The following is a 25057-nucleotide window of genomic DNA, read 5'->3' as shown; positions in this document are numbered from 1 at the left end:
TTGGTGATATAATAAGCCATTAGAGAAGTATTTGTCTTGCTTTCCTTTAATATCACGCCAGAAAAAAACCACCTCAACAATATGTTTGCCACAAAAAGGGCACTAAGAAATGTCATTTGTCTAAATATCTAAAACCGTTGATCAAAATCCCTTTGTAAAGAGCTGGACGAATGAAGAAATTACATCTTTATGCTCAGGAGACACTTTGTTTCCATGGATAATATTTTGTTGAGGAAGCCTTCCAATCTCACACTGCATCCATTGTTATGCTCTTCAAATTCACCTGAATGAACTTAGCAGATATCACTACCCAAGGGATTCAGCTTCTTTACAAATCTAGCTGCTTGCTCAGTAACTAAGTGCTAATTACAGCTAAAAATTTACAAAAATAACTTCAAAGGGAATCAATCAAAATTTCTGACATGATAGCCTAAGGTAATACTGAATAGATTTGCATTTGAATTGGTTATTAGCTTTGGGTATCCAAATAGCAGTGTTGCTGCACAGAAAAAATCTGTCCTTTAGTTTTCAGCTTGTATCTTTAAAAGACAGAACATCACTTGTAAGGGGACATGATGCAAGTGCTAACCCATAAGTATCTGCACTGATTTGAAACTCCTTCATCTCTCCTGTGGTGACGTTTTCACTTTTGTGTGATGAATTATTTTCACTGATGTAAGCGAGGTTTGTGAAGATTGTGTGATGAATTTAATGATAATTCTAGACCTCGCCAGGTGTTCTTAATAAACAGTTCAAATACCGAGACCGTCCTTTCTCATGGAATTTATTTTGACTTGCAAAAGTTTTCTCTATCAGAAATGATCACTTAGTGGTCACAAGTGCTGTACAATCAAAAAAATCACAGAAAAGGCACCTGTGCAAGTTTTTCCACTTGCACAGTGGTCCATGTCCCGCTCAAGAACACGGCCCAGTCTCGTGTCATGTTCCACACAGAAACAATGGCAGACACACAACCAAGGCATCAGCCAAATTACCAAACATACCAATGACCTCATAGTTTCCATAACATTATAGGCATGATGTCAGCCTGGCTCTGGTGGTAAATCACTGACCAGCTCATCCTTGGTATCTGTAGAGACAGACTCAACTATAACACACAAAGTTGTGTGCTATTTGTGTACAAATACTGAAACATCACTAAGATGCACAAAAGATCTGAGGGAAAAAGTTTACAAGAGATGTGTGGGGAAAACAGCTTATGTTGGCATAAATGGTAAAGTATCACTGGGCTACCAAATGCTGGCATTGTAGTCCAAGACAATTAGTAAAAAGAAAATACCCACTGGTCTTTGACAGCATTTATACAAGCAAAATAATATTCCTGCAACACAGACTGAAGGCCATTACTGCAGAGCCAGAAACTTGATAGGAGGGTTCAAAGTTGGAATGTCCATTAAAATGTGTTAGTCTCTGCAACAAAACCTTATGACATACCAAGGATTTTACTCAAAACAGATTATATTTAATAACCAGCATTTCAAAACCAATCATTCTTTGCACAAACTATTTTTTCTTTCACTTACATTACAAATTACTCTCCTCCACCCACACTCCTCAGCTAAGGATGAAACATTGTCAGTTATACAGATGAGTAAACTGAATCACAGGGCTGACAAGTTTGACTTGTTTCTTAGAGATACAGATTTAAATTAAAAATTCCTTCTCTGAAATAAATGGATTTTCACCACAGAAGTAGGATAGATGAGGAAAAAATTCTTTCCTCACCTTCCTCTTGATCAGCAGTGCAGTGGCATGGCCAGTTACAGGATGAAGAAGTTTTCAGTTATTTTTTCTGTCTGAAACAGATGTTCCCTCTGGAGAACTCACCATCACACAGAAAAATGAGAATCACAGCCCTTTCCTGTGCCAGGCAAATCATTAAAAGTGATACAAGGTCTCAAGATACTTGTTCAACTCTCGGCCTCTCACAACTCAAATATTCTGACATCTGAATTCAAGTATCTCCTTTAAGAGAGAAATGTCATTCTCCTCAGCAGCCACATGAAAATGGAGAAAACTTAAAAAACCAAACCAAACCAAACCAAACCAAAACCAAAAACAAAACCAAAACCAAAGACAAAACCCTTGGTCTACTGAAAGGAAAACAGAGACTCTACTGCACTGTAGCAATGCTAGTTTGTCAGCCTTAAGCAATAAAGTATTATGGCCATAAACATGCCATGGAAACTTCTCAAGGAAAACCAGTCTGATCTCTTCATAGTAGGAGAGAATATCAGGGAGAACCAAGAGCTCAATCATTAAAGCTGAGCATGGGCTTTTGCTTAAGAAAGGAGTTTCAAAGCTAAGCCTGTGTACCTCCAAACTTCAGGCACACTGCAAACATACCAGTTCTAACTGCCTTGCTCAAGTCCTGATGCCAACAAAGCAGCACCAAGCTCAGCACAGGCTCATTAATCCTCCAACACAGGCCCAACCTCAGGCTCTAGTAAAAAGTAGGCACAGTTGTAAAAGCAGTGGCACACACATGAAGCCATTAGGTCAAAGTAGCCCTGAGACTGGAACATGCAGGAAAAAAACAACCTGACAGTGTGTAAATTGTACTGGTGCAAAAAACACATTATTCTTATTTTTCCTTGTATTCACTATGAGTAAGGCTGTTTACTATTGAGCTGCAAATATTGCAGAAGAAATGTAACTTCCCAGGTTTTGAAAAATTTAAATCCCAATCTGGAAATCAAATTGGACCTTTGTACCAATCTGTACAACTTCAACGGAACTATATCTGCTTATTTTTAGAGCTGAAAATAGTCCACTGCAGTTTCTGCCCTTGAAAAGTGCTGTCCTGTGATTGCTTTCAGAGGAGTTGCATGGTTTAGGCAGGCACTGCAAATTTATTTTCAGCCAAGATGATGGAAAATAACCACATTAGTTAGTTGGTTCTATTGCTAAAAGTGACAGAAATATTACTCTCTTTTTTACTGAGCTCCTCTTAGAGGAAACTGAGGATGCTGTAGCCAGGCCAGCCTCTGCAGCTGCATGAATGTCACAGGTTGTTTTGTATCCCAGGAATACAGCGATGGCCACTTCAGCTTGTTTATTCCCATACACAACTTCTGTGCTTCGTGTGACACAAGGCAGTACTCAATGGCACAGTGAACGGTCATAAATATTCAGAGTACAAATAAATACACCTGATACTATGCTGCATATGACAAGTCCATATGTTTCCTCCTACAATTTAGTTAGCTTGGCTGCTCACAATGAAGCATAAAGATGGGGTCAATCCACTCATTCTCTTCTGCCAGAAGAGCAAGATAAACAGTTCTACCAGGGCAGATGAACTCTTTTTTTTACCCATGATGTCTTAAAAGAATATCTATTCTCAAGATGATGTGGGGGTTTTAACTTCAAAAGACTGTTGAGATATGAATGCTCCATTTATTTATTAGCAAAAGCATTTCTTACTATGATCCTGTCTTCCTGCTTGGAGGCAATAAAGTGCAGTTCAAAATGCAGTTGTTTTCTATTCAGTGGTCTTTTTGCATTCTGTGGAACAGAGGCAAGCTTCATCTGCTCCCAGTAAGTTCAGTGTACAACTAACTACTAATATCTGAGTTCTGAAAACATATATAAGAGCAAATGCTAATTACAAAAAGGATTAAAATATGGCATAAGACAGTAGTTACTCTCATGACTGTTGCATAATTCCATGTGGTTTGGAGACAGCATTAACAAAGGAATTGTGCCTAAGGGAGCAGTCCATGCTTGCAAATAAAACTAATCTGTCAACACTGGCAGTTACACCCACTGCTGGCAATTAAATATTCAATAAGGAAGAGTAAGGAAACCTCTAGTGAACACCTAAATAAACTGTGTTAGGTGGTGGATCCGGATGGGGGTGGAAACGATGCTGGCATTGGGCAAGGATAAAAAAACCAAACTAATGAATCCTCAGCCATGAAACCACACTGAGTGTGCACTTCATCCAGTGTGTATCTGCAGAGGTGCATCTCCAGTGTACACAGTCACTCGGCTGTCAAGAGAAAAGCTAAGGAAACACAAGGTGGAAAGGTTTCCAGAGCTGAAGACAAACAGCTAAAATTCCACCTGAGTAAAAACTGGAGGTTAGCATGGCCTTTGGATATTGAGATGTTCAAGGTAGAGAAAGAAATAGTAGACTGAAGCCTTGACATGAATAAAATGCATTTGCAATAAATTGATGCTGCAGTCCTCTCAAGCCATTTTTCCAGCCTGAATTCAGCACAGATTAAGTCTGAGGTGCAATGCCCCTTGCACAAGCCAGCATGCAAAAAACCTGTTTGAGTTGGTTTTTTTCCCCAGGTTATCTTCTGAGTCATACAAGAACTCTAAATTACATGGATAGTTTGTAAATAACTTAGAATACAAAATAAATTTACAGACAGTGAAGGTGTGGATAATAACCATAAGTAATAGGTCATATGCTCCTACTCAAGCGCAGTCAGAGCCAAAACTTTTAATGAGATTTGCCCCAAGCTTCAGTATAATCAAGATACAGCAGGGTTTTTCTTACAAATTTTGGCATGGTGACTTTTAAGATGAAGTATGTAAGTGACAACAGCTTTTTATGCTCACCTCTAAGAGGTACTTATTGCAATTATTACATTACTATGTTTAACATAAGAAGCATGATGTGAAGACTTGCAAGACTGTAAACAGTGAAAATCCAGGAAGTACATTCCAAAATTCATGATCAAACTGTTAAAATGCCAGACTGAAAAAAGTAACCAGTAATGAATTGTTACTGACAGAAATTTTGCTTTTCACCACTCAGATTTTTATTGGGCAGGTGATTCTAAATGACAAGAGCAAGGTTTCTCATCTCTGAATGCAAAGTTCAGTTCTCTTACTGAAAGGTGAACTTTGAAAGCATTTGTGTGGGTGGGCAGCAAAAGAAAGAAAATTTTCATTTGATAAAACTTTATTTTGTTTGTAGAAGCACATAATTCTCTTTAGTGAAAAAGAGATAGAAGCAGCCAGGCCTCCATAATCATGTGCTTTCCCTTGAATAAAATAAAGTAATAAAAAACACACAATAAAACCCATCACAAACATACGGGAAAACAGTAGAAAAAGGCCTGAAAATACCCTGCTGAAGTTTTATGACTGTATAAATACAAACTTCAATGTTTGAAAAGAAATTGTTCTTGACAGTTGGACTTGACAACAGAATTGCACTGACTTTATCACGTTGGTAGTGCACACAGGCAGACTTGTAGGACAAGCCCTGACGCTTGGACTGCTGTGCTTATTCCACTGCTTTGCTCCTGCAGCTGCAGTGACACTGACATTCACACCCTGCACTAGCACGCTGCCAATGAGCTCGCTCCTGGCAGGTCACAGCAATCTCTTGAGCATATGCCTCTGAAGCTGAGGCATCATTTATTCTAATATTTAAATATAAAGGTAAAACATCACAGCAGAACCGGACAGGGATCCTTTCAACACCTTCCTGTGCCACACCTTAGCTGTCTTCAGAGAGTGAATGATGTACTACGTGGTTTGTTTCCTTTCCTCCCTTTCACCTGAGCTGAACGTGCTATTTCCAGCATTCTTGCATATTAAAGTAGTCATAAGCGAGAGAAGTTATACAAAATTTAAAAAATCAAATCTGAAGTAATGAAGAACTCAAACTAAATGCTGTCTAAATGAGCTTTCTTCAGAAGCACAGCCAGTTCTTCAGGGATGAGGGAAGATATGAGTGACTCATTCTCCAAACCATTTGTGCCTCCTTGCGTAAGAGAATAATACTTAGTGGAATACTGAAAACAGCCAGCAAATCTACAGTAAATGCAAGATATCAGCTTGAGCATCTCTGTGTTTCTTTAGAAAAACTGTTCCATGAACACAGTACATTCAGTAATAGGAACAGTTTCAACACAGTGCCTCTCACTATCACAAAGTGCAGTGTTTCTGTGAAATGAAGAGAGCTCCCAAAGTCTCTCGTTGTTCTACTGATACACTGTTATTCATCTTGAAGCCTCAGATAACTACTAGAAGATTAATACTGTCATAATATTTTTAAAGGGCTGATGGAATCACCTGAGGATGGATTAATCCAACATCAGTGCAGACCAAAGTAGATGTGAAAGCATTAAAGGGCATTAACACCACAAATAGCAATCACAGAAATGGCACCGAATACTGCAGGTGTTCTCCTTAATTCAATCACAAGTCTTATGACAAACCAAATACAACATCACTAGACTTTTGACAAGTACTGTACCTAGTTCCACCTGGCATTTTTGTTAACGCAGAATGATGGTAGTATTTTAGCAGAAAGGAAACACAAAGTTAAAAGACTTGAAGCCAAAGGTAGGTAAAGTCCCTCTAGGATAAACACATGCATTTAAAGTGGGGATAATTAACTACTGAGACAACCTAGCTAAGGGCATGACAGGGTCACTGTCACTTGGCATGTTTAACATGGAAATGGGATCCCTGGAGATGGAATTGCAGGGCTGTGGGTCAATGAAGGCAAACACACTATCCATTACCTTCCTTCTTTTCTGTGTAAAAAACAATGTAGTTTGACTAATTCTGCTCATGGTAGCTGCCTCAGAGTAACTCCAAGAGATTTCTGTATTTCTCTCTTGGTTTGAGCACATTTTAGTAATATATGTCTGACAAAAGGTTAGTGTAAACTTTGGGTCCTAAATGACATATATAATTTAATAATTACTTCAGAAAGCCTAACTCAGTTAATTTTGTTATTGAGACTGTAGAACATGTTGATGATGTGACAGACCAAATAAACAAGAACTACTATTGATAAAACAGGGTCAAATCAATTAGAGCATTTCAAACTGGGATTCAGATACTCCACTGCGATAGGGTAAAAAGTTCAGAGGAGAATCAGGAGAATGGGTATTCTAAATGATGAATCAGATGACCCTCAGATTTATTAACAGAGGTGAAACGAAATCCAGTAATACATAGTCTTGCAATTGCGTATTAATCAATAATAAATATGATATTAGAAGATGCTTCTAAATTTGAAGAATGATAATGAAGGAAGGATTTGAATGCAATAGTCATGAAAATTATAAACTGTCAGTATAACAGGACTGAAAAAGGAAAATGTGATCTTCTGAAGTACCAGAAGAAGTATTTCTAGTAAAACGATAGCATCACTAAGTGTCAGTTTAATGACAGGCCTAACAACTCATGTTGAGAAAAAGGTGAATTTGATACAGATGAAAAATATACAGATTGACCTGGGGAACAGGGAACACAGTACATGACAGGAGGATAAAAAAGCTTGGCTTGTTTATAGCAACAAGATAAAGACTTGAAGAGGTCATAAATGTTGTTTATAAGTATGCTATTAGAGAAACAGACACTAGTACCATGTACACTACTAAACTAGACAGTTCCAAAGCATCGGTTTGCCCTACTGCTTAACTACCTGAGCAGTGTAAACACAGTTATTAAAAATCAGTTAATAGGAAGCATTGTTCTCATTTAACAACTTTCATAATGCTCAAATTAAAAAAGTGCCCATGAAGGACCCTTAATACTTGTTTGCTTAGCTAAAGAAATCATGTGTTGGCAAAAACATTGCATGGGTGCTGACAGAAAGGGGCAGAGGGGAGGAGCATATCTATGATGCCATTAGTTGCCTTATTCAAACTTTTCCTTCTCCTCTTTGAGCAAGAAAGAAACCTTCAAAACACCACAACTTAATTTTTCAAAAAATCATCAACTACACCTTGTTTTTGATTTCTTTGGCAAAAATGATCCATTGTGATTATGTTTTTGTGGGAAGTTTTATTTGCTGAACAAAACAACTTCTAATGTCAACTTGGAAATAACACTGGGGAACAATGTCCATCACAAAAGTACAGTGTCAGTAAGAATGACTTTATCGTGACACTTGAGTGTCACTGAAGGAGAAAAGCATAAAAGCAGGTGGTTGTTTTGTGTTTGTTTTTTTTTTTTTTAATTTATTTAGTCTTAGTGGTGAAATAAAAGCCACAGCTGATGGATCACTACATGCTCACAGCTCCTTATGTACCTAGGACACACCAGCAATGGTTTGGAAAAGACTCAACTTCTGTTAATTAGACTGGCACTACACTACCAGATAAGTATGACAACACACTGCATCTGTCGAAAGTAGCAATGAGAAATAAATATGTATGTTTTAAATAAGTGAAACTACTAGTGTCATAAACCTTGTTGGCAAGATGGAAGCAAAGCTGCAGAACAACCAATGCTGACAGATCATGATTTGTAAAATGTAGCTTTACGCCCTGTGATCAAGCACTGTCTGAGAGGGTTCCCAGTGTCAGTGTTTGAACATGTTTATTTTGTAAATGCATATTCTTGCCTATACGAACCCCACAGCTGCATCCATACATTTTTTTAATATAGCTTTACAAATGCACTGGCTGCTTCCAGCTTTTAATTAAATGGTTTGTTAAAATTAAGAGTTACAACCAGAAAACCAAGAGGGCTTGTTTTTTTGAGAAAATTTAAATGAGAAAGGCCTGATAAAATAAAAACTTTGTTGTTGATTTAGACCAGCAAAAACTTTTATATTCTTCATGTCAGTTCAAGGACAAGGTTGATTTGCACAATTTTTGTTACACATAGATGAATCTCAATAGCAAAGACAAAAATCCATGCTCATAAAATTAGCCAGTGCAGCCCAGAGACATCAGATTTGAATAACCATTTTTGCTACCTAATGCTGTGTCTAAGGCACAACACACTAGCGCAGGCTAAACCATCCCCACTGCTGCAGACTACAGCACTTCTGACAGTTCTTGCTCACCTTCTACTCAAAAATCTGTGGTCGCTCCCTTACACTCTGGGGAAGGCTGGCAGAGCTCCATCGGCTTTAGAACTTCAAGGTGTCATCTGACTGAGGCGGAATGGCGGGAAGGGAGGATGAACTTCCCCTCTTTCTCCTAATTTCTGTGTTCCAAGTAATTTAGTTTTGCTTTTTATCATCCCCATACTCAGCCCCTTTTTATTTTTGTTGCTAATCAGGCTTCTCCACTGATGAAGGACACTCTAAATCTTCACATTTTGTTCCTGCAATGAAGTTGAAAGAAGGTTGTCAGGCCCTGTTTTAAGGGAGTCCTATTACTCCCTTAAAATTACTTAAAGAAGACTTTATGATAGCATTTCTTTCCACACTTAAGCATTGCAAATAAGATTAGATATCTGTGCTCTCTCTGATAAAAAGAGTTAGCAAGGGATTTGTTACATCAGTAGTTTTGTCTCACAAGCTCTGCGTGCAGCAGATGCTGACCCCTGCAGTCATAAATTCAACCCAACAACAGAATAGTGATTTGAGTTTCTTTTTAATCAGACAGAGGAAGGAGTTGTTTCACCGCATGTTGCTGGCTTGACAAGTAGTGGAGGAGCAGCTACTCACTGAAAGTCCAAAGACTCTGGCTCCCCTTGTAATGGGGAGATGTGAAAGAAAAAGAAGCGAGGCTAGACACTGACATCTACCTCCCAATCTTATGCAAGAAACACGACCATCTTCTGAAGGCTTCCTATTTATAACCTCCCAACTACTACGTAACCCCAAATATGCTACACACTACACAACAGAACTTCAGAGAATTCCGTGCCTGTGCCCTAAAGCACATACACTTTTCCAGCTGTGGTAGCTAATATAAAAAGGAATTGCCTCTACCTACAAATTTTGTCCTCTGTACAGTCATGCAGCATATTTTGTATGCTGTTAGTTATTTAGTTTGCCCCCAATGCCAATATGTATCAGTCATACTTCTGGCACATAAATTCACTCACAGAACTTTTCTTATCGCTGTTCAGGTTAAAAATCTAGCCTTGAAATTAAACTGAATGTCTTATTTTTGCTAATCTTCCACCCTAGTTATTCAAACCAGTGATGACTGTTAATATTGCACAGCTTGACAAACCAGTTCTATTTAATCACTTACACAGCTTCCATTTTACCTTGAAGGATTCTCACCAATTGACGCATACACTTATCCACAATCCATTTTACACTGATTAAGGAGTGCATGACTGCATGCACATTCCCAAGAGCCTCATTCTCTGAAGGAGAAAGTGCAGCCACCTCTGTATTTTATCCCGACAATGAAAGTTGGCAGGCAGTGGTGGAGGAACTGTTTAAGTTTATAGCCACAAGCTGGCAAACACTGCCGAAGGTGAAGTGCTAAATCAGTGCACCTCCTCCTTGCATCCTGAATGTCTGTCTGCCCTAGCCAGAATAACTCTTTGGGAGCACTCCCCTGGTACAGAAGGAGCCATCAAGATGTTTATGTGGTGGGGTGATTCAGAGGGCAGACTAATAAAAAAAGAAAGCAACGAAAACAAAAATCTTTTCCCCAGCCCAAATCAATTCCTTAATCTGGTTCACTGTGTAGCCACATGATCATCCTGCCACACAACAGAGGAAGAAACAGAGGGTGGAAAGAAGTAGCCACATCTGCTTCAGGCAGTGCAAACAGTACTGCACCTGAATGTCAACAAGAAATAAAAACACAGCTGAACTACCAGCTGAAAAGTAAGAAATGGAAAAGCAAATATATCCCCAAAAACTGGGGAAAATGTATTCTGTGCAAGGGACCCCCAGCAGTTCACTACAGGGATTGAGTCTAAATACTGTTTGAGGCCATACTTGCCCAAAGATGAATTTCATATTTAGCAGAGCAGCTAGGAATAGAAAAGCTCATAAGAATGTGTACAAACTGGTGAGGTAATGGGGATTGAAGATGTTCCCTCGCATTTTGAATTCACCCTAACTACAGAAAGAAAATTCATCAAGCAAAGGTCACTAGCTCACAAAAACAACTTTGTTACAACTATGTTGCTTCGTTTCACGTTAGCCATGGAAGTGCTGTTGACCAGGTCTGATTGCTGCTGTACCAGTAAACAAAAGCTAAATGAAGGTGCGGAAGGACACGTGAGATTCTCTGTTGGTAGCTACAGGATTTTGGTTTACCATGTATTTTAGATAAAACACAACAGAAAAATGTCACTCAATAGTTTTAAAGTCACATAAGGAAACAGCTGACTTATCAGGCTGCTCTACAATGTAATGAAAAGGAAATATAGGGTGCTTTTCCCCCCCTCACAGCCCCTTAGACCCAACTGATATATGTATGAACTTTATAGAAGTAGTGAATATGTAAGACGTTTGCTGAATATGTAAATTTGTAGATAAATATTAGCTATTCTGAGCCGAGAACGGGACACACACACGATTAGAGGAGCAACCCTCCTATGTGTCCAGCACTGATAATAAAAGAATGCCTGCCCACTAATGCTCACAAATTGAGTTTTAGGGGTTTCTGACTGCCAGTCTATGGTAACAATGGGAGGGACCCCATGGTGGAGCAGGGGAAGGAAACAGCGAGCAGTGGCAGAAACAATCTGCGGTGAACTGACTGGAACCCCATTCCCCGTTTCCCTGCACCACTCAGGGGAAGGAGGTGGTGGAGGAAAGATGTTTAAAGGTTGGTTTTATCTCTCATTATATTACTCTGATTTGATTGATAATAAATTACTTTTTTCCCCTCAAGTCGAGTTTGGTTTGCCTGTGACAGTGACTGATCTCCCTCTGTCCTTTTCTCGACTCCACGAGTCCTTCTTCGTATTTTCTCTTCCCTGCCCCACTGAGAAGCGGAGTGAGGGAGTGGCTTTGGTGGGCACCAAAGGGTCAACGCACCTCTCAGCAGGACTGAGGTGTCACCCCGGGCTGAGATGACACAAAGGGCTGAGGCGACACGCAGGACTGAGGTGACACCAAGGACTGAGGTGACAGCCGGTGACACAAAGGTGACACAAGGGGCTAAGGTGACACAAAGGGCTGAGGCGACACCCAGGACTGAGGTGACACCGAGGACTGAGGTGACAGCCGTGGCTAAGGTGACGCCAGTGACTGAGGACACACCCGCAGCCGGGCTGAGGGCACCGCCCGCTCCCGCCACCGCCGCGCGCCTCCCCCCTCACAGCGCGCACGCGCCGCAACGGCCGCTCCGCGAGCCGAGGGGGAACGGGCACGCGCCGCCCCGCGCACGCGCGGCAGCCCCTCCCCTCCCGGCCCGGTCCGCGAGCGCCGCGCGCGCGGCGCTGCGTGACGCGCTTGCGTCAGACGCAGCCTCGTCCCTGGGCGGGGCGGGGCGGGGCCGGGGGGTAACGGCGCGACTTTTCAAAATGTCGGCGGCGGTGCCGCGGAGGGGCCGCCGCGGGGCCCGGGAGCCAGCGGGGCCGCGCCGGGGCGGGCGGCCCGGGGCGCCCTGATGGGCCAGCCGCGGCCCAGGCCCTCGGCACAACCGGCAGCGCGGGACCCGGCGGAGGGAGAGCGGCCGGCGCCATGGCGACCTGCATAGGCGAGCGGATAGAGGTGCGGAGCGCGGTCCCTCCCGCCGCGGGCCGCGGGGCGCGCAGGGGCCGGGCGGGGGCTCCGCCCGCCTCGGGCGGGTGTTTTGCGGGAGCGCGGCTCCTCCCGCGCCTTCGCCGCGTCCCCACGTGTCTCCGGGGGCGGCCGCTGCCATGGCAGCCGGGGGCGGGTGTGTCCCACGGCCCGGGAGCGGCGGGAGGCGCGGCGGGAAGGCGGCCCCGGGAAGGGGAGCCCGGGCAGCGCCGGCGGCAGTCGAGCCCCGAGCGCGGAGCTGGGCAGGAGGATGCGGCGCGGGTGGCTGTGCGGCCCCGCCGGGCACCGCCGCCGTGCCCCGGAGAGCTCCGTCCAGGTACCACCCCCCTCCCCCGGGGGGCTTTGTCCGGCCTCGGGGGGACAGGTGCGGTGGGAGGGTCCGCGTGGGGAGAGGCGCTCCGCAGCCCGAGGGACGAAGCCCCCCCGCTCTGACGGCGCTTGTTTGTTCGTGTTGCAGGATTTCAAGGTGGGGAACCTCCTGGGGAAGGGGTCCTTCGCAGGGGTCTACAGAGCGGTGTCCCTGAAAACCGGTCTGGAAGTGGCCATCAAAATGGTAAGGCAGCCAGCCAAGGAAGCGTCTGTCTCCCGGGAGACTGAGCGCAAGTTGCAACGGGGTTGGGGTTGTGCAGTTGGGCACTGATGTTTTGGGTTGGGTTTTTTGTATATAACGGGTATTTAGATTGAGTTTCAATCCTGGAAGATGTAGTACAACCAAATACAATTAGTATGTAGTCAGTGTTGCAGTGCTTGAAAAGTGTTCTGTGGTCCATTTACAGATAGATAAAAAAGCCATGCACAAAGTTGGAATGGTACAGAGGGTTCAGAATGAGGTGAAAATACATTGTCAGCTAAAGCATCCGTCTATACTCGAGGTAAGAATTGTGGGGTTTGTGCACAGAGCTGTATGTGTGACTTGTTGTATAGTCTACAAAATGGATTTTGATTTATTTCTTTCCTTGGTTTATCTCCCAGCTGTATAACTATTTTGAAGATAGCAACTACGTATACTTGATACTCGAGATGTGCCACAATGGTGAAATGAGCAGATACATAAAGAACAGAAAGAAACCCTTTTCAGAAGATGAAGGTGGGATTTTTTTGTTTTGTGGAGCTCTTTGCATTAACTCTTTGCATTTTTGCTCGCCCAATAAATATTTAAGAAGGTTTTAGCCTGTCTGGATTCGGTGGTTATTGCCTCTATTGCTTCCAGCCTTACCTGGCTGCTCATCTCTTGCACAGTTCTTCCAGTTTACCTGCTTCTCTATCGTCTCTAATCTAATTCTGTGAAACTAATATAAATATGGATTTTTTGGAACCCAGATCACAGGACTGGATTAAAGGGGAACAGCTCTACAAGCATCATCTCTTTAACTCATACCTTTTCCCGAAAAAAGGGATCATCTGATGGTGCCTTACTTCTAAAAGCCTTGGATAAAGCAGCCTCTTCCTTTGAGGAGTGGTTTCTTCTGATGTTTGTTACTCACCATTCTTTGTTAAGAGAAGAAAGAAGGCTGTAACTTGTTTGCTCTAGGAAGAATGATTCTTAAAATTGCTGTAATTGCAACATTACAAAAAGCTATGCTGTTTCAGGCTGGATGTGGTTTTGTTATTCCTGCTGTAAGCTATAACTCCTGAATATTCACTGAATTTGTAGTGTAATACAACACAAAGGCTGTCCCAATGTCGTGAACTTACACGCTTTTGAGCCTTGCCAGTTTGCTAATGATAAAATAAATATCATCCAAATTGCCTCCTATATTTTAAAATCTGCACATAGTGAAGCTGCTTGATTTTGTCTATTTGCTGTTTCTGAAAGTAATGAGAAACTTAACTTTTATTTTAATTGTTAAGAATCTAATGTAAGAAAGTTTAGGCCAATTAAAAGTGTTTCCAGTCCTGTTTCCTTTATTCTATTAGCAAAGGCACAGGTTTGGTTACTGCATTACACAAGTTTTTCGTTAATGTAGAACATAGTCATGCCAACTTGGCTTGAAGTAGAAAGCAGAAAGTTAATTACAGTCTCAGTAGCATGACACTAAACATCCTTGTAATGTTCTTTTTATTAGAAAAAAAAAAGCAAGGCCAATAGCAGACTTGAAGCTGAGTTATTTTCAGAGCTGTGATTTCAGTTATAAAGACTAAAGCATCTGGTTTTATGTTTTGACAGCCCGACACTTCTTGCATCAGATTATCACAGGAATGCTGTATCTCCATTCTCATGGAATACTGCACCGAGACCTCACCCTTTCCAATATCTTACTCACCAACAACATGAACGTCAAGATCGCTGATTTTGGACTCGCAACTCAGCTGAAAATGCCTCATGAAAAGCATTACACCATGTGTGGAACTCCAAATTACATTTCCCCAGAGATAGCCACGAGGAGTCCGCACGGGCTCGAATCGGACGTGTGGTCTTTGGGTTGTATGTTTTACACGCTTCTTATCGGGAAGCCACCTTTTGACACGGACACGGTCAAGAACACCCTGAATAAAGTAGTTCTGGCAGATTATGAGATGCCAGCCTTTTTGTCGAGGGAGGCGCAAGACCTTATACATAGGTTACTCCGCAAAAATCCCGCGGATCGCTTGAGCCTTTCCTCGGTGTTGGATCATCCTTTTATGTCCAGGTCGAGCTCTGCGCAGAGTAAAGATCTGGGAACTTCCGAAGATTCCATGGACAGTGGAAACGCTACCATCTCTACAACCTTCACGGGCTCTTCCAGCGTCAGCACCAGTGGTTACCTGAAGGAAAAGAAGAAGCTGGTAGTTGGACAGCCACTCCCGAATAAAATCACTTTTTTTCCTCAAAACAAGAATTCCAGTAATAAATCCTCAGGAGATGGAAGTGGCTCTTTTCATCAGTGGGGGATTCAGGGAAAGGAGATCGGTGTACCGGGCAGGGGAAGAACCATTCAGCCCGAAGAAGAGAGACCCCACTCGCGCTACCTCCGACGAGCCCACTCCTCGGATAGGTCTGGCACATCCCACAGTCACACTCAAGGCATATCCAATGTCATCGATCGATGTCACTCCATGGAAGTGCTTTCCAAGCCTAAAGTAGGAACAAGGGAAAATATGGAATACTTTTCCCCTGCCAACAGCTACACTGATATAGGAGAAATATTTAAGGAGAAGACTTCTAGTGGTTCTGGTTCTTTTGAAGGGCAGATATCTCCACCTGTCAAAGATCAGCCACAGTAAGAATCAGTTTTTATTAAGATGAAATTTAGAGCTGGTAACACTGTATTTTTGACTTCTTTCTGGTAATACTGTATTATTGACTTTAACTTTCCAGCAAGTTAAGTATTTCTTTCCCCACAGCAATCCTAGTAGAGAGCCTTGCTAAATTGTTCTTTGCAGAAGAAACAGACTAAGGTAGAAGGCATTTAAAGTGTAATTACCAGCATTTTTGCTTGCTGATCTCTTGTGGGTTTTTCTCTGTTATGCTTACAGAAGATAAAATTAAGTGAAGATTAGGCAATAGATTAAAGAAGTGGTGTACCAGAAAGTAAAGTGTCACTCACTCAAAGATAATGATCTGAAATTTAGTTCCGTACTTGGTTGTAGCTTCTGGGTAAAAATCCTGGCTTCTTTCTGTATGTTTTCCATCAACAGAATATCAAAGAACCATTTTCTACTTTAAGGACTTTCATATCTTAGTTCATGCATTTCTCTCCACACTAGGAAGTGGCAGAGTTTCACATGTTTTTCTCTTTGCAAATCAGTTCAGGGAAGAGACAAACAAGCACTTTTCTCTTAGAAAAAGTACATGGAGTAAGAAGTTTTTCTTGACTACTCTCTAATGTTTGACATAAGGCTCTGTTCAACAAGTTCAGTGGGCATGTGCATTCTTTCTAGTTTGAGAAATGTCTGAATCAAAACATTTATGCAAATATTAATGCCTTCTTTTCTTTCCTATGATGTCATAAACCCATGCTTAATGTAAACATGAGAGAGTATTAATGTGAGTGTGGGGATTAACTGAATGGGTACTACTTTTTTAACATAATTGATTATAGGAAAGCCCCTGACATAGTTAGCCTGCACAGCAATCCTAAGTGTGAGGTCCTAAGACTTAAATTAGATATTTATATACTGTGTTTTTGGGGTGTTTTTGGTGATGACTGAGTCCTTGCCAATTGTAGAATAGGGATCATCACTAAGAGAAAGTGCAGACAAAGAATAGGCTACAGAGATAAAAAGCCTTACAGGAGCTTAGTGTGAATTGACAACAGGTCAGTGACTCTGCAGTGAGTGGTTTTATGTGTATTCTTTATCCTTCAACAGCTTGAGTTCACCTGGGACTACATAGGTCTAATCTATCTGTTGTCTGAAAAACTGTTAAAAAAAAATCTTTATAATCTTTGGGATTGATTGTATTTTATATAAATTCAAATTGGTTTAGGTGGTGGGATTGGCTACATCTTTCAGCTGCATGTGTTATGCTGAATGAGATCCACTCATGGGGTCATGGGTGTTGTGTCATCACAGTCTTCTCCAAGGCTGTTTCCTGTACTGTGAATTAAGAGCCAGATGTAAGAGCAGCCACTGCTGGCAGCATTATCAATGGCTCTTTTTGTTCATGGATATCAGCTCCAAGAGTGAGTGCTAACAGGCTTAAATTTGTGCTAAAAATTAGTAGTAACTTTTCACTCCATTTGGAAACAGTGTTTTATTTTCTTATGCTTTACCAAGTGAAAGGAGCATGTTCTATGCTGCCTAGAGCTACAAAATGCCACCTGAAATTCTTAAATGTTCTAAGTGTGTTGTGCTTTCTGCAGCTCTAACATTATAACTTTTGTTGTGCAAGTGTCTTTGATGTAATCTTGATTACCTGTGGAACTTTTCTTTTGCAGCTCAAATTATCTCTACCCAGTGAAGCCCCAGGTGGGTTTATTAGAGCAGAAGTCCCAGGCTGAGACAATGCAGCAGTGGCTTGGAAGCATGCAAACCAATGGTGTGTTCCTTAGCAGTTGGGTATTTATTTTTGCACTCAAGTTGGAGTAGTGGCTTGTTTTGGTGGGGTTTTCTGTTCTTTGTACAATGAATTTGAATACTGAGTTTCCTAAAATGAGCTCATTATTTTCTGTTAGTATTTTAGCATCAACAAAAGAGGAAAATAGAATTCTAGAACCTGCCGTAATTATTCAGTTGTCACCCAGAATGTGTGAGTGTAAATACATGACAAAAGATTAGCAGGTGACTTGAAAGGCCCATTAATTTGCACGTGCAAATACACCTTAAGAGAAGATGAGACCTCAGTGACTGAGAAAGAGAAGAGGCTGCAGAAGGAGAGGTGGAGGAAAGGACAAAAGAGACAGAAGGGAAGGAGGTGTTATTTGTCATGCATCGTTACGTCATTTGCAAATAATGTAATTTAATCATACAAATAAACCACAGATCTATTCTGGCCTTTTTGTTGTGATATTACTGGACTCCTTCCTTTCCTGCCTACAGGGAATTTGAAGCAGATGACATATGGTCTGAACAATCCTGTTTCACTTTTGTCCCTTCTCAACTGTTCAGCCACACGGCAGGAGGAGTGCAATAGTTATGTGGGTGAGGTGAAAGTTGATCAAGGGCTTAAATATCAGAACTAGGAAGGCACTTATAGGAAGCTTAAAGATAAAAATAGGTTTTGGTCTGGAAATAAACCAGCAGATTTGGAGTATGCATTTAACATCTTGAGTACTAAAACCTCTGATGATACAACATTAGTTAGATAACCTAGAACATGAATGACACTTAGTACTAGTGCTTATCTGCATGGTAAGTAAGCTGTCTTTCAACAGATTAAAGTATTTCTTGTTTAAGACTCTATTTGAAATCTTAGTATTTTGTTTATAAATGGTTTTTAAAATCGATATATAAAGACTAAAAAGACCATCATAAATGAAATCTAGTAACAGCTTTATTTAAGTAGCACTGGAATTTTATTAGCAGTGGTGTTGATTGGTACTAAGGTCATAGCCTGATGGTTTGAACTGAGGAATCCCATTCTTCACTTAAATAAAGCCTTCTAAGATGATCTTTTGAAAAGCTTTTAAAACCATAATAGCGTTTTTTCCTGCTGACTATGACTCTTCAAATCCACAATGTACCTTTATGATGCTTTCAGTTCCTCTGAGACCACCTGCAGACATAACTGGCAGCAGTAATGCACATGGAGGGTTTCGGTATCATCTCGATGTGCAGCAAGAGGCACCCAGAAATGCGTGGAACACCTTAAAAGAGATAAGGAATCACGATGCATCTGTCGACTGTCCGCATTCTTTAAACCAGAGAAACCCAAAGAAATGCATCCCTGGAGTTCTCTGCAAATCTGAGAAGTTTCAGCCATCTCCCACATGTGGCCTTTGGTCAACCTCGGAACAAACCCAAACGTGGGGCCAAGAACCACCGGCACCCCAGAAAGCTGCGCTGCGGAGTATCGTGTCACCCCTCAACGCTCGCAGGCTGAAACCCATCAGGCAAAAAACAAAAAACGCAGTGGTATGTTCTCTTCTGTAAGCGTTTGTGGGGGGAAAAAGTGGTATCTTGCCTTTCCAGAAAGTTAACAGTCTTTTTGTTGAACTGGTATATTTAATATGTTGTAGGTGAGCATTCTAGATACTGGGGAAGTGTGTATGGAGTTTCTGAAAGAACACCATTCACAGGAACTTGTGAAAGAAGTTCTCAGAATATCTTGTGATGGAAATGTGGTGAGTATGTTTTGGATTTTTTTTCACAGATATATGAAGGGCTTGGAGTTCATACAGAGGGTTTGGGTTTTTTTATTTAAGTGATTGTTTGTTTTGAAATCCAGTGTTTATATATGCCTGTAAACATTTCTGTAAACTGTATTTGTAAACAGCCATACAAATATAGGGAGCAAGCAATTATTTCAGAGCAAAACTGGATTTGACTTTTGGAGTAGGTGAGGTATTGTTGAAAAAGGTTGCTGTTAAATAATTAATAGAGAGTGTTCATGGTAAATCATGGTAATTAATTAAACTGTGACTTATTTCCATACCTATTAAAAGCACAGAGCGCCATAGTAAACTAAACACAATTTTTGTTTCCTTTTTCTAGATTGCAGTTTATCATCCAAATGAAGGAAAAGGTTTCCTTCTTGGTGACAGACCTCCTGCTTCTTGTGAAGGCACCTGCATGTATAATTTTGACAACTTGCCAGGTAACCTGAAATTTATTTTAAACTTATGATGATCAATGTGATATTTTAAGTGAACCTTGAGACTTCATAGCTTTTAGCCACTATTTTTCAGATAGCTGTGAAGTAAAACTCCTTTTAGAATAAGATTCAAACTACAGTTTAACTGGAAACTGTCTTGAAATTTCACAAGAAAGTGTAAATCCAGAGGTTTTAATGTCTTTTATATGGGAGTTCTAAGGAGTCATCCCTTTGCAATGTAGTGCACTAAAATGAAAGCTCTCATCATCTTTTCTTAGTTCATACTGGGAACTGTTGGTAGAAGTAAGTCAGTCAGAAATATTACTCAGAAACTTCAGCTATCAAATACATATTTTAAATTGCTTGTCTTCAAGCTGGTGCACAGTGTTTAATCTGCTAACTCTTAAAAAAAAAGTTTTTATATTTTCTTTTTCAGAAAAGTACTGGAAAAAATACCAGTATGCAGCCAAGTTTGTGCAGTTGGTAAGAACAAAAACCCCCAAGGTGACATTCTATACAAAATATGCCAAGTGTATGCTGATGGAAAATTCACCCACTGCAGATGTTGAAGTTTGTTTTTATGATGGTATGTATTAATTACTGCAATTATGCAAATAGTTAGATCATTATATTAGAGCTGCACTAAAATATTGCCAAATACTAAACAACAATCACTTTAGTTTGAAGAAAATACTGCACTATAAACAGGGTTTTTTGTCCACTCTGTCTTTATTCTAGCACTTGTAGATTAGTTGATTATTCATTATTTCCTTATTTCAGGAAGTACATGTTGCTAAAGTGTTATTTGTTACAACTTGGTTTTTATTGCTCTTCTTTGCAATAGTGGAGCAGAATGTACTGGCAGAAATCTGTACAGTTCACACTAAAAGTTGTTACTTTTTTTTTTTTACAGGAGCAAAGATACACAAGACAGCTGGTATAACTCGTGTGATTGAAAAATCAGGGAAATCCTTCACTTTGAAAGGAGAAAATGAAGCAGGGTTGAAGAAGGAAATACAAGTTTATATGGATCATGCAAATGAAGTAAAGTGTTTTACACAGACCTTTTCCAGTGCAAAGCAGTTTCCTAAAAACAGTTTCCCTTTCACAAATGTGCTTCCAATGTTGCTTTTCATGTTTTTCATTACACTGGCCAGGAGGAAGGATGGTGTTTTTAGAAGAGCAAATATCAATGTAAAGGTTACAATAAAATTGCCTCACAACAAAGGCTGAGAGGAAATTCTTGATAGTGTGTAAAGCAGGTTTGCCTGCCTGGTGAAAGGATTAAACAGGACTGATGAAGCTGCTTTATACAACTTGAAAGATTTACTACCATTGAAATTTCCTTGTGTGGGCTCGCCTGCCACACTAAACATGTACGAAATACTTCGTTCTCAATTTAAGACTTTATTTAACTCCTTCTAATTTCAGGGACATCGTATATGCCTTGCTCTGGAATCTGCTGTTTTGGAAGAAGAAAAAAGGAGTGGAAGTGTTCCATTTTTTCCAATAATTGTTGGAAGGTAGTATCTTTCCCTTGAAAATACTGAAGTATTTGAATATTCCCATTCAGCAGCCTTATATGCAGCAAACGTTTGCAGAAGCCAAGGTTGCTTAACAGAGGCTCACAGTCATTAGCAAATATTAACTTAAAAGCATGTATAATAAATACCTTATTTTTGACCTGCAGAGCCTCCTTTGATAGCAAGATAATGTGCACTTGTGGATTCAGACTAAACCAGGCTAGCAATTAGCAGGTGTAAAAACAATTCTGCAGAAGACATGGCTGTGTTTTGGACAGTCTGTAGTGAATTGAAGGAAAAGCAACATCTCCTCACATGTTTCTTGAGTCCCTTTTGGACGGACCTTTTTCCACTTTTTTCTCATATTTTTCCAGAAAACCTGGTAATACTGAATCACCACAGGCTGTGACACCGTCCCTGTTGGACAATACAAACTGTCCCAAAGAAGTTGTGGCACTGGATAGAAATAAGGCTACCAGTTCTACTCCAGTTCAGACTCCAAACTGTACTCCTGTAAGTACATAAGTACACAAAACATACCATGGAAACTGCTCTCCTGTAGGAATTCAAATATTGCTCTTTTATTTGAACTAACGGAATTACATTTGTATGGATGTAGGTTGTTATTAGCCCTTTGTGAGCATATTGACTAGAAATGTTGACTTTGATTTCAATTAACTTTTGATACCTGGATTTAGGATCATCTGAAAAATCAGAATACTCCAAAATTTTACCACAAATTCCTCCTAGGAACAGAGTTGGAAAATTACTTACTCATATATAGCAGAGTGTTATACAGCAGAGTGTCTGATCGGAGAGCTCCTCAGCAGTGTATATTGAATGGTAGTCACAAAGGATATGGGCACTTGAGGCTGTTCTGAAATAATCAAGTGTTAGTGTGTGTATAAAAAAAGGGTAACTGAAAACATATGTAGCCAATAAGGCTTTGTGAGCAATTTCATCCAGTTTGTTTAAAATACTCACCAAGCTTTGGTTCCTGCATCACAGTCCTGATAAAACTTCCTCAGCTGACTGGGGAATAAACATATATATATATAGGGGTCTTGGCACACTGAGTTTGTATCATCTGAACTTTGTTGAATCTACATCAATCTGCATCTCTGTTCTTCGATTGTGTAGCTCATGTTGTTAGTGCAGAATCTGACAAATTTCACTTGACTGAGGTGAACCTGGCAACAAAAATTCCTTAGGGCTTCAGTATTGGTGTTGATTTTCACACTGACTGAAGGTTACCTATCACTGGAGTTGTAAGTTGAGGGTTCAGGATTCAAACTCAGTCTCTATTTGCCATACAGCAAGACACTTCAGTCTTTAAGAACTATATGTGTCAGTTTCCTTGATACTTGAACTAGATCTGTATATCCTGATATATATCTGTACAGCTTGTTGTTTCTTCCAGCTTCCTGTAATTATCTGGATCCTGATCTCTTTCCTGACCAAATTCTCCTATTTGAGGCATTCCCTGATTTGCATCTTTTCACTGCACCTGAATCTTAAACACTGCTAAGCACAGCACTCATCTCTGTCATCTCTGTGACTGTGGGAGGAGGTATCTGAGTAGCAGAACATATTCCTTGTAGGGAGTAGTTGTGGTGTTGTCCTAAAGGTCTCTCTAAACCTATAACAGATTCTGTATGTGCTACAGAACCCTTCTATTAATGTTTTATGTTCTGGTTTCCAATTAACAGCAACGCCTGTTGTAAATAATTGTAAAATATTGGCTGAGTGGTCATCTGAATGAGGGCTCTGTTATAGTCTAATGTGCTGCACATGTTCTGCTGAAGCTGGACAGGGTTTTCTGACAGCAAAACCACAAATGAAGTAGAAAACTTAGGGAAAGCAATTCCTTTGTGACTACAGGGAGATGTCCTGTGGGGTTTTTACACTGTAATGCTGTTAAATGAAGCATACAAGCTAAATCTGTCTGTATATATGAACAGGTGGTCATTGACCATTAAGCTGGTACATAATCAGTGGGATTAATACTTAAGGCTTTATTCTGTGCATCTCTGGGTTCTAGGTGGTGTATGAAAAGCCTACATTTGTGACCAACACGGCTGAAACAATGTGCTCCTCTGTTCATCAAACAGAATGCAGTCCAAATTCAGCCCAACTTGTAAAATCTGTCTTTGTGAAAAACGTTGGTTGGGCTTCCCAGGTGAGAAATTAATACTGATAAAGGAGGAAAGTCTGGGGTTTTTCCTATTATATTTGAGATATGTATTAGTAAGTCCTTAACTTTAAACTTGATTTGTGAGAAATCATTCAGTTGCGCTTTGCTACAGTTTAAATCTAAAATGTGTATGTGGAAAGATGCTTTTAAATAAGTGTCTTAGATGAACGCCATGGTGAACTACGTAAGTAGAAGAAGCTAAAATAATTGTTCAGTATTTCAGTTATCAAAACTTTCCTATGGTTATTACTGTCTATTTCAGTGTCTTCTGTCATTTAAATTTGACTCAAGTGAAAAACTGAAACTCTAAAGTTGTCTGTTCACTAATATAGATGTAAAGGTGTCATGACAAGGAATTTTTAACACGTATGCACCAGATCTGTACAAGAGAAATGAATCTGCCTCTACAACAGGAAAAGCTGTTTCCTTACAAAGACATTTTCCTTCTGCTTTTCTGTGGGAGCAGCTTTAGGTTTAAAAAATCTGGCAATCCAGATAAAACTTCCTGTCCTAACAGAAAAAGGTTGCTTTATATATATATATATAAACTTTAAAGAACTCTCACAAATGGGCCTCTGTTTTAAGTTTGGTTCTATTCAGAATTTCTTTAGGAGTGCTTAAGCTAAAGGTAATTCTTTAACAGTCATTGACAAGGATGACTTAAAGCTGAGCATCTGAAACCTTAGGAAGTTTACATGAGACTACTTAACTCCAAAGTAGTATCCATGCAATCTTTATCTTTTAAAAAGACTGGCCACGATACCTAAGTCCCTCCAGCAACTCTGAAAAACTTTCAGCTTCAACTATTAGAAAAATTCTAGGTATGTAATTTTGTATTTCATATCCTCAAACCAAAATGCAATTTCTTCCATTAGCTGACCAGTGGAGCAGTGTGGGTTCAGTTTAACGATGGATCCCAGCTGGTGGCCCAAGCAGGTGTTTCTTCTATCACTTACACATCTCCAGATGGCCAGACAACCAGGTGAGTCTCTTCCTGCTATAAAATAGTCCAGCTAATGGTCAGTGCAAGGCTGATTTTGGTTTGTAAATATTAAAACTTAAGCTTTTCAATGACTTCACAGCTGATTAGCCTATGTAATCTTAATAAATAAAATAAAATTATTTAAGCATCTGTATTTTTCTATGCTCTTTTGCCTCTCTAGGTATGGAGAAAATGATAAGTTGCCAGAATACATCAAAGAGAAACTGCACTGTCTGTCTTCTATTCTTGTGATGTTTACCAGTCCAGCTGGTGCTCACTGATTAAAGCAAACCGGGTGTCACGTCATGAGAGCTTAATAAACTCACTCACTGACTTTTAAGTGAAGTGACTGATCTTACTCAGCTTATGCAGACATTCTTCCACTATCTGATAAAAAGGTAGGAAGGGTTGTTCTGTTTCTGTATAGGAAATTCTGTGTAAAGTATCCTACAAAATATGGCTTTTCATCAAAATGATGGATAAGCTTGCTCAAGCAACACTTTGAGCAATTCAGTTCTTGACCGCATTAAGTTTTTGGAAATAATCTCAATCTGTTGTATTTTTTTTTTCTTGCCCCACTGCTTACTCAGTGTGAACAGTCAAGGAAAATGTATCTGTGCTGTTGAAGTATTTGTAAATAACTTAATATTTTTATGTGTTACAAGTAATATATGTAAATATGTATATGTTTTATAACTTTCTTTTTATTTTTTGTAGCAGCAGCTTAAACTTCCCTGCACAAGCATTTGATACAAAAAAAAAAAAAATAAATGCAGCG

At 40.3% G+C, this 25057-nt stretch overlaps 1 protein-coding gene across 2 annotated transcripts; it reads left to right on the top strand.

Moving 5' to 3' along the window:
• The first annotated feature begins 12234 nt into the window (after window positions 1-12234).
• PLK4 (polo like kinase 4) lies at window positions 12235-25048 on the top strand. Of its 2 annotated transcripts, XM_050320495.1 has the most exons (16): window positions 12235-12376; window positions 12864-12959; window positions 13183-13278; window positions 13379-13493; window positions 14574-15606; window positions 17266-17366; window positions 18528-18901; window positions 19006-19110; window positions 19481-19583; window positions 20017-20166; window positions 20494-20624; window positions 21012-21103; window positions 21478-21616; window positions 23145-23282; window positions 24173-24279; window positions 24461-25048. In XM_050320495.1, the coding sequence occupies exons 1-16, from the start codon at window positions 12347-12349 to the stop codon at window positions 24558-24560; spliced, it is 2910 nt and encodes a 969-aa protein (XP_050176452.1). In that variant the 5' UTR covers window positions 12235-12346; the 3' UTR covers window positions 24561-25048. The 2 variants fall into 2 exon arrangements, with proteins under 2 accessions (XP_050176452.1, XP_050176453.1); XM_050320496.1 differs by lacking the exon at window positions 20494-20624 and having other exon boundaries at window positions 20017-20063.
• The last annotated feature ends 9 nt before the right edge of the window (window positions 25049-25057 follow it).

The sequence above is a fragment of the Myiozetetes cayanensis genome, unplaced genomic scaffold, assembly GCF_022539395.1.
Source record: "Myiozetetes cayanensis isolate MyiCay16 unplaced genomic scaffold, myiCay2020 scf24, whole genome shotgun sequence".
Lineage (NCBI taxonomy): Eukaryota > Metazoa > Chordata > Aves > Passeriformes > Tyrannidae > Myiozetetes > Myiozetetes cayanensis.
The sequence above is the reverse complement of the archived record's forward strand: the minus strand, read 5'-3'. Positions and strand labels throughout refer to the sequence as shown.

What these genes read in the sequence shown, in the direction of transcription:
- PLK4 (XM_050320495.1), top strand. Translation starts at nt 12,347, where the DNA reads ATGGCGACCTGCATAGGCGAGCGGATAGAG. An exon ending in TGGAAGCATGCAAACCAATG is followed by an intron (nt 17,367 to 18,527) that starts GTGTGTTCCTTA and finishes TGATGCTTTCAG; the next exon opens with TTCCTCTGAGACCACCTGCA. An exon ending in TATCTTGTGATGGAAATGTG is followed by an intron (nt 19,111 to 19,480) that starts GTGAGTATGTTT and finishes TCCTTTTTCTAG; the next exon opens with ATTGCAGTTTATCATCCAAA.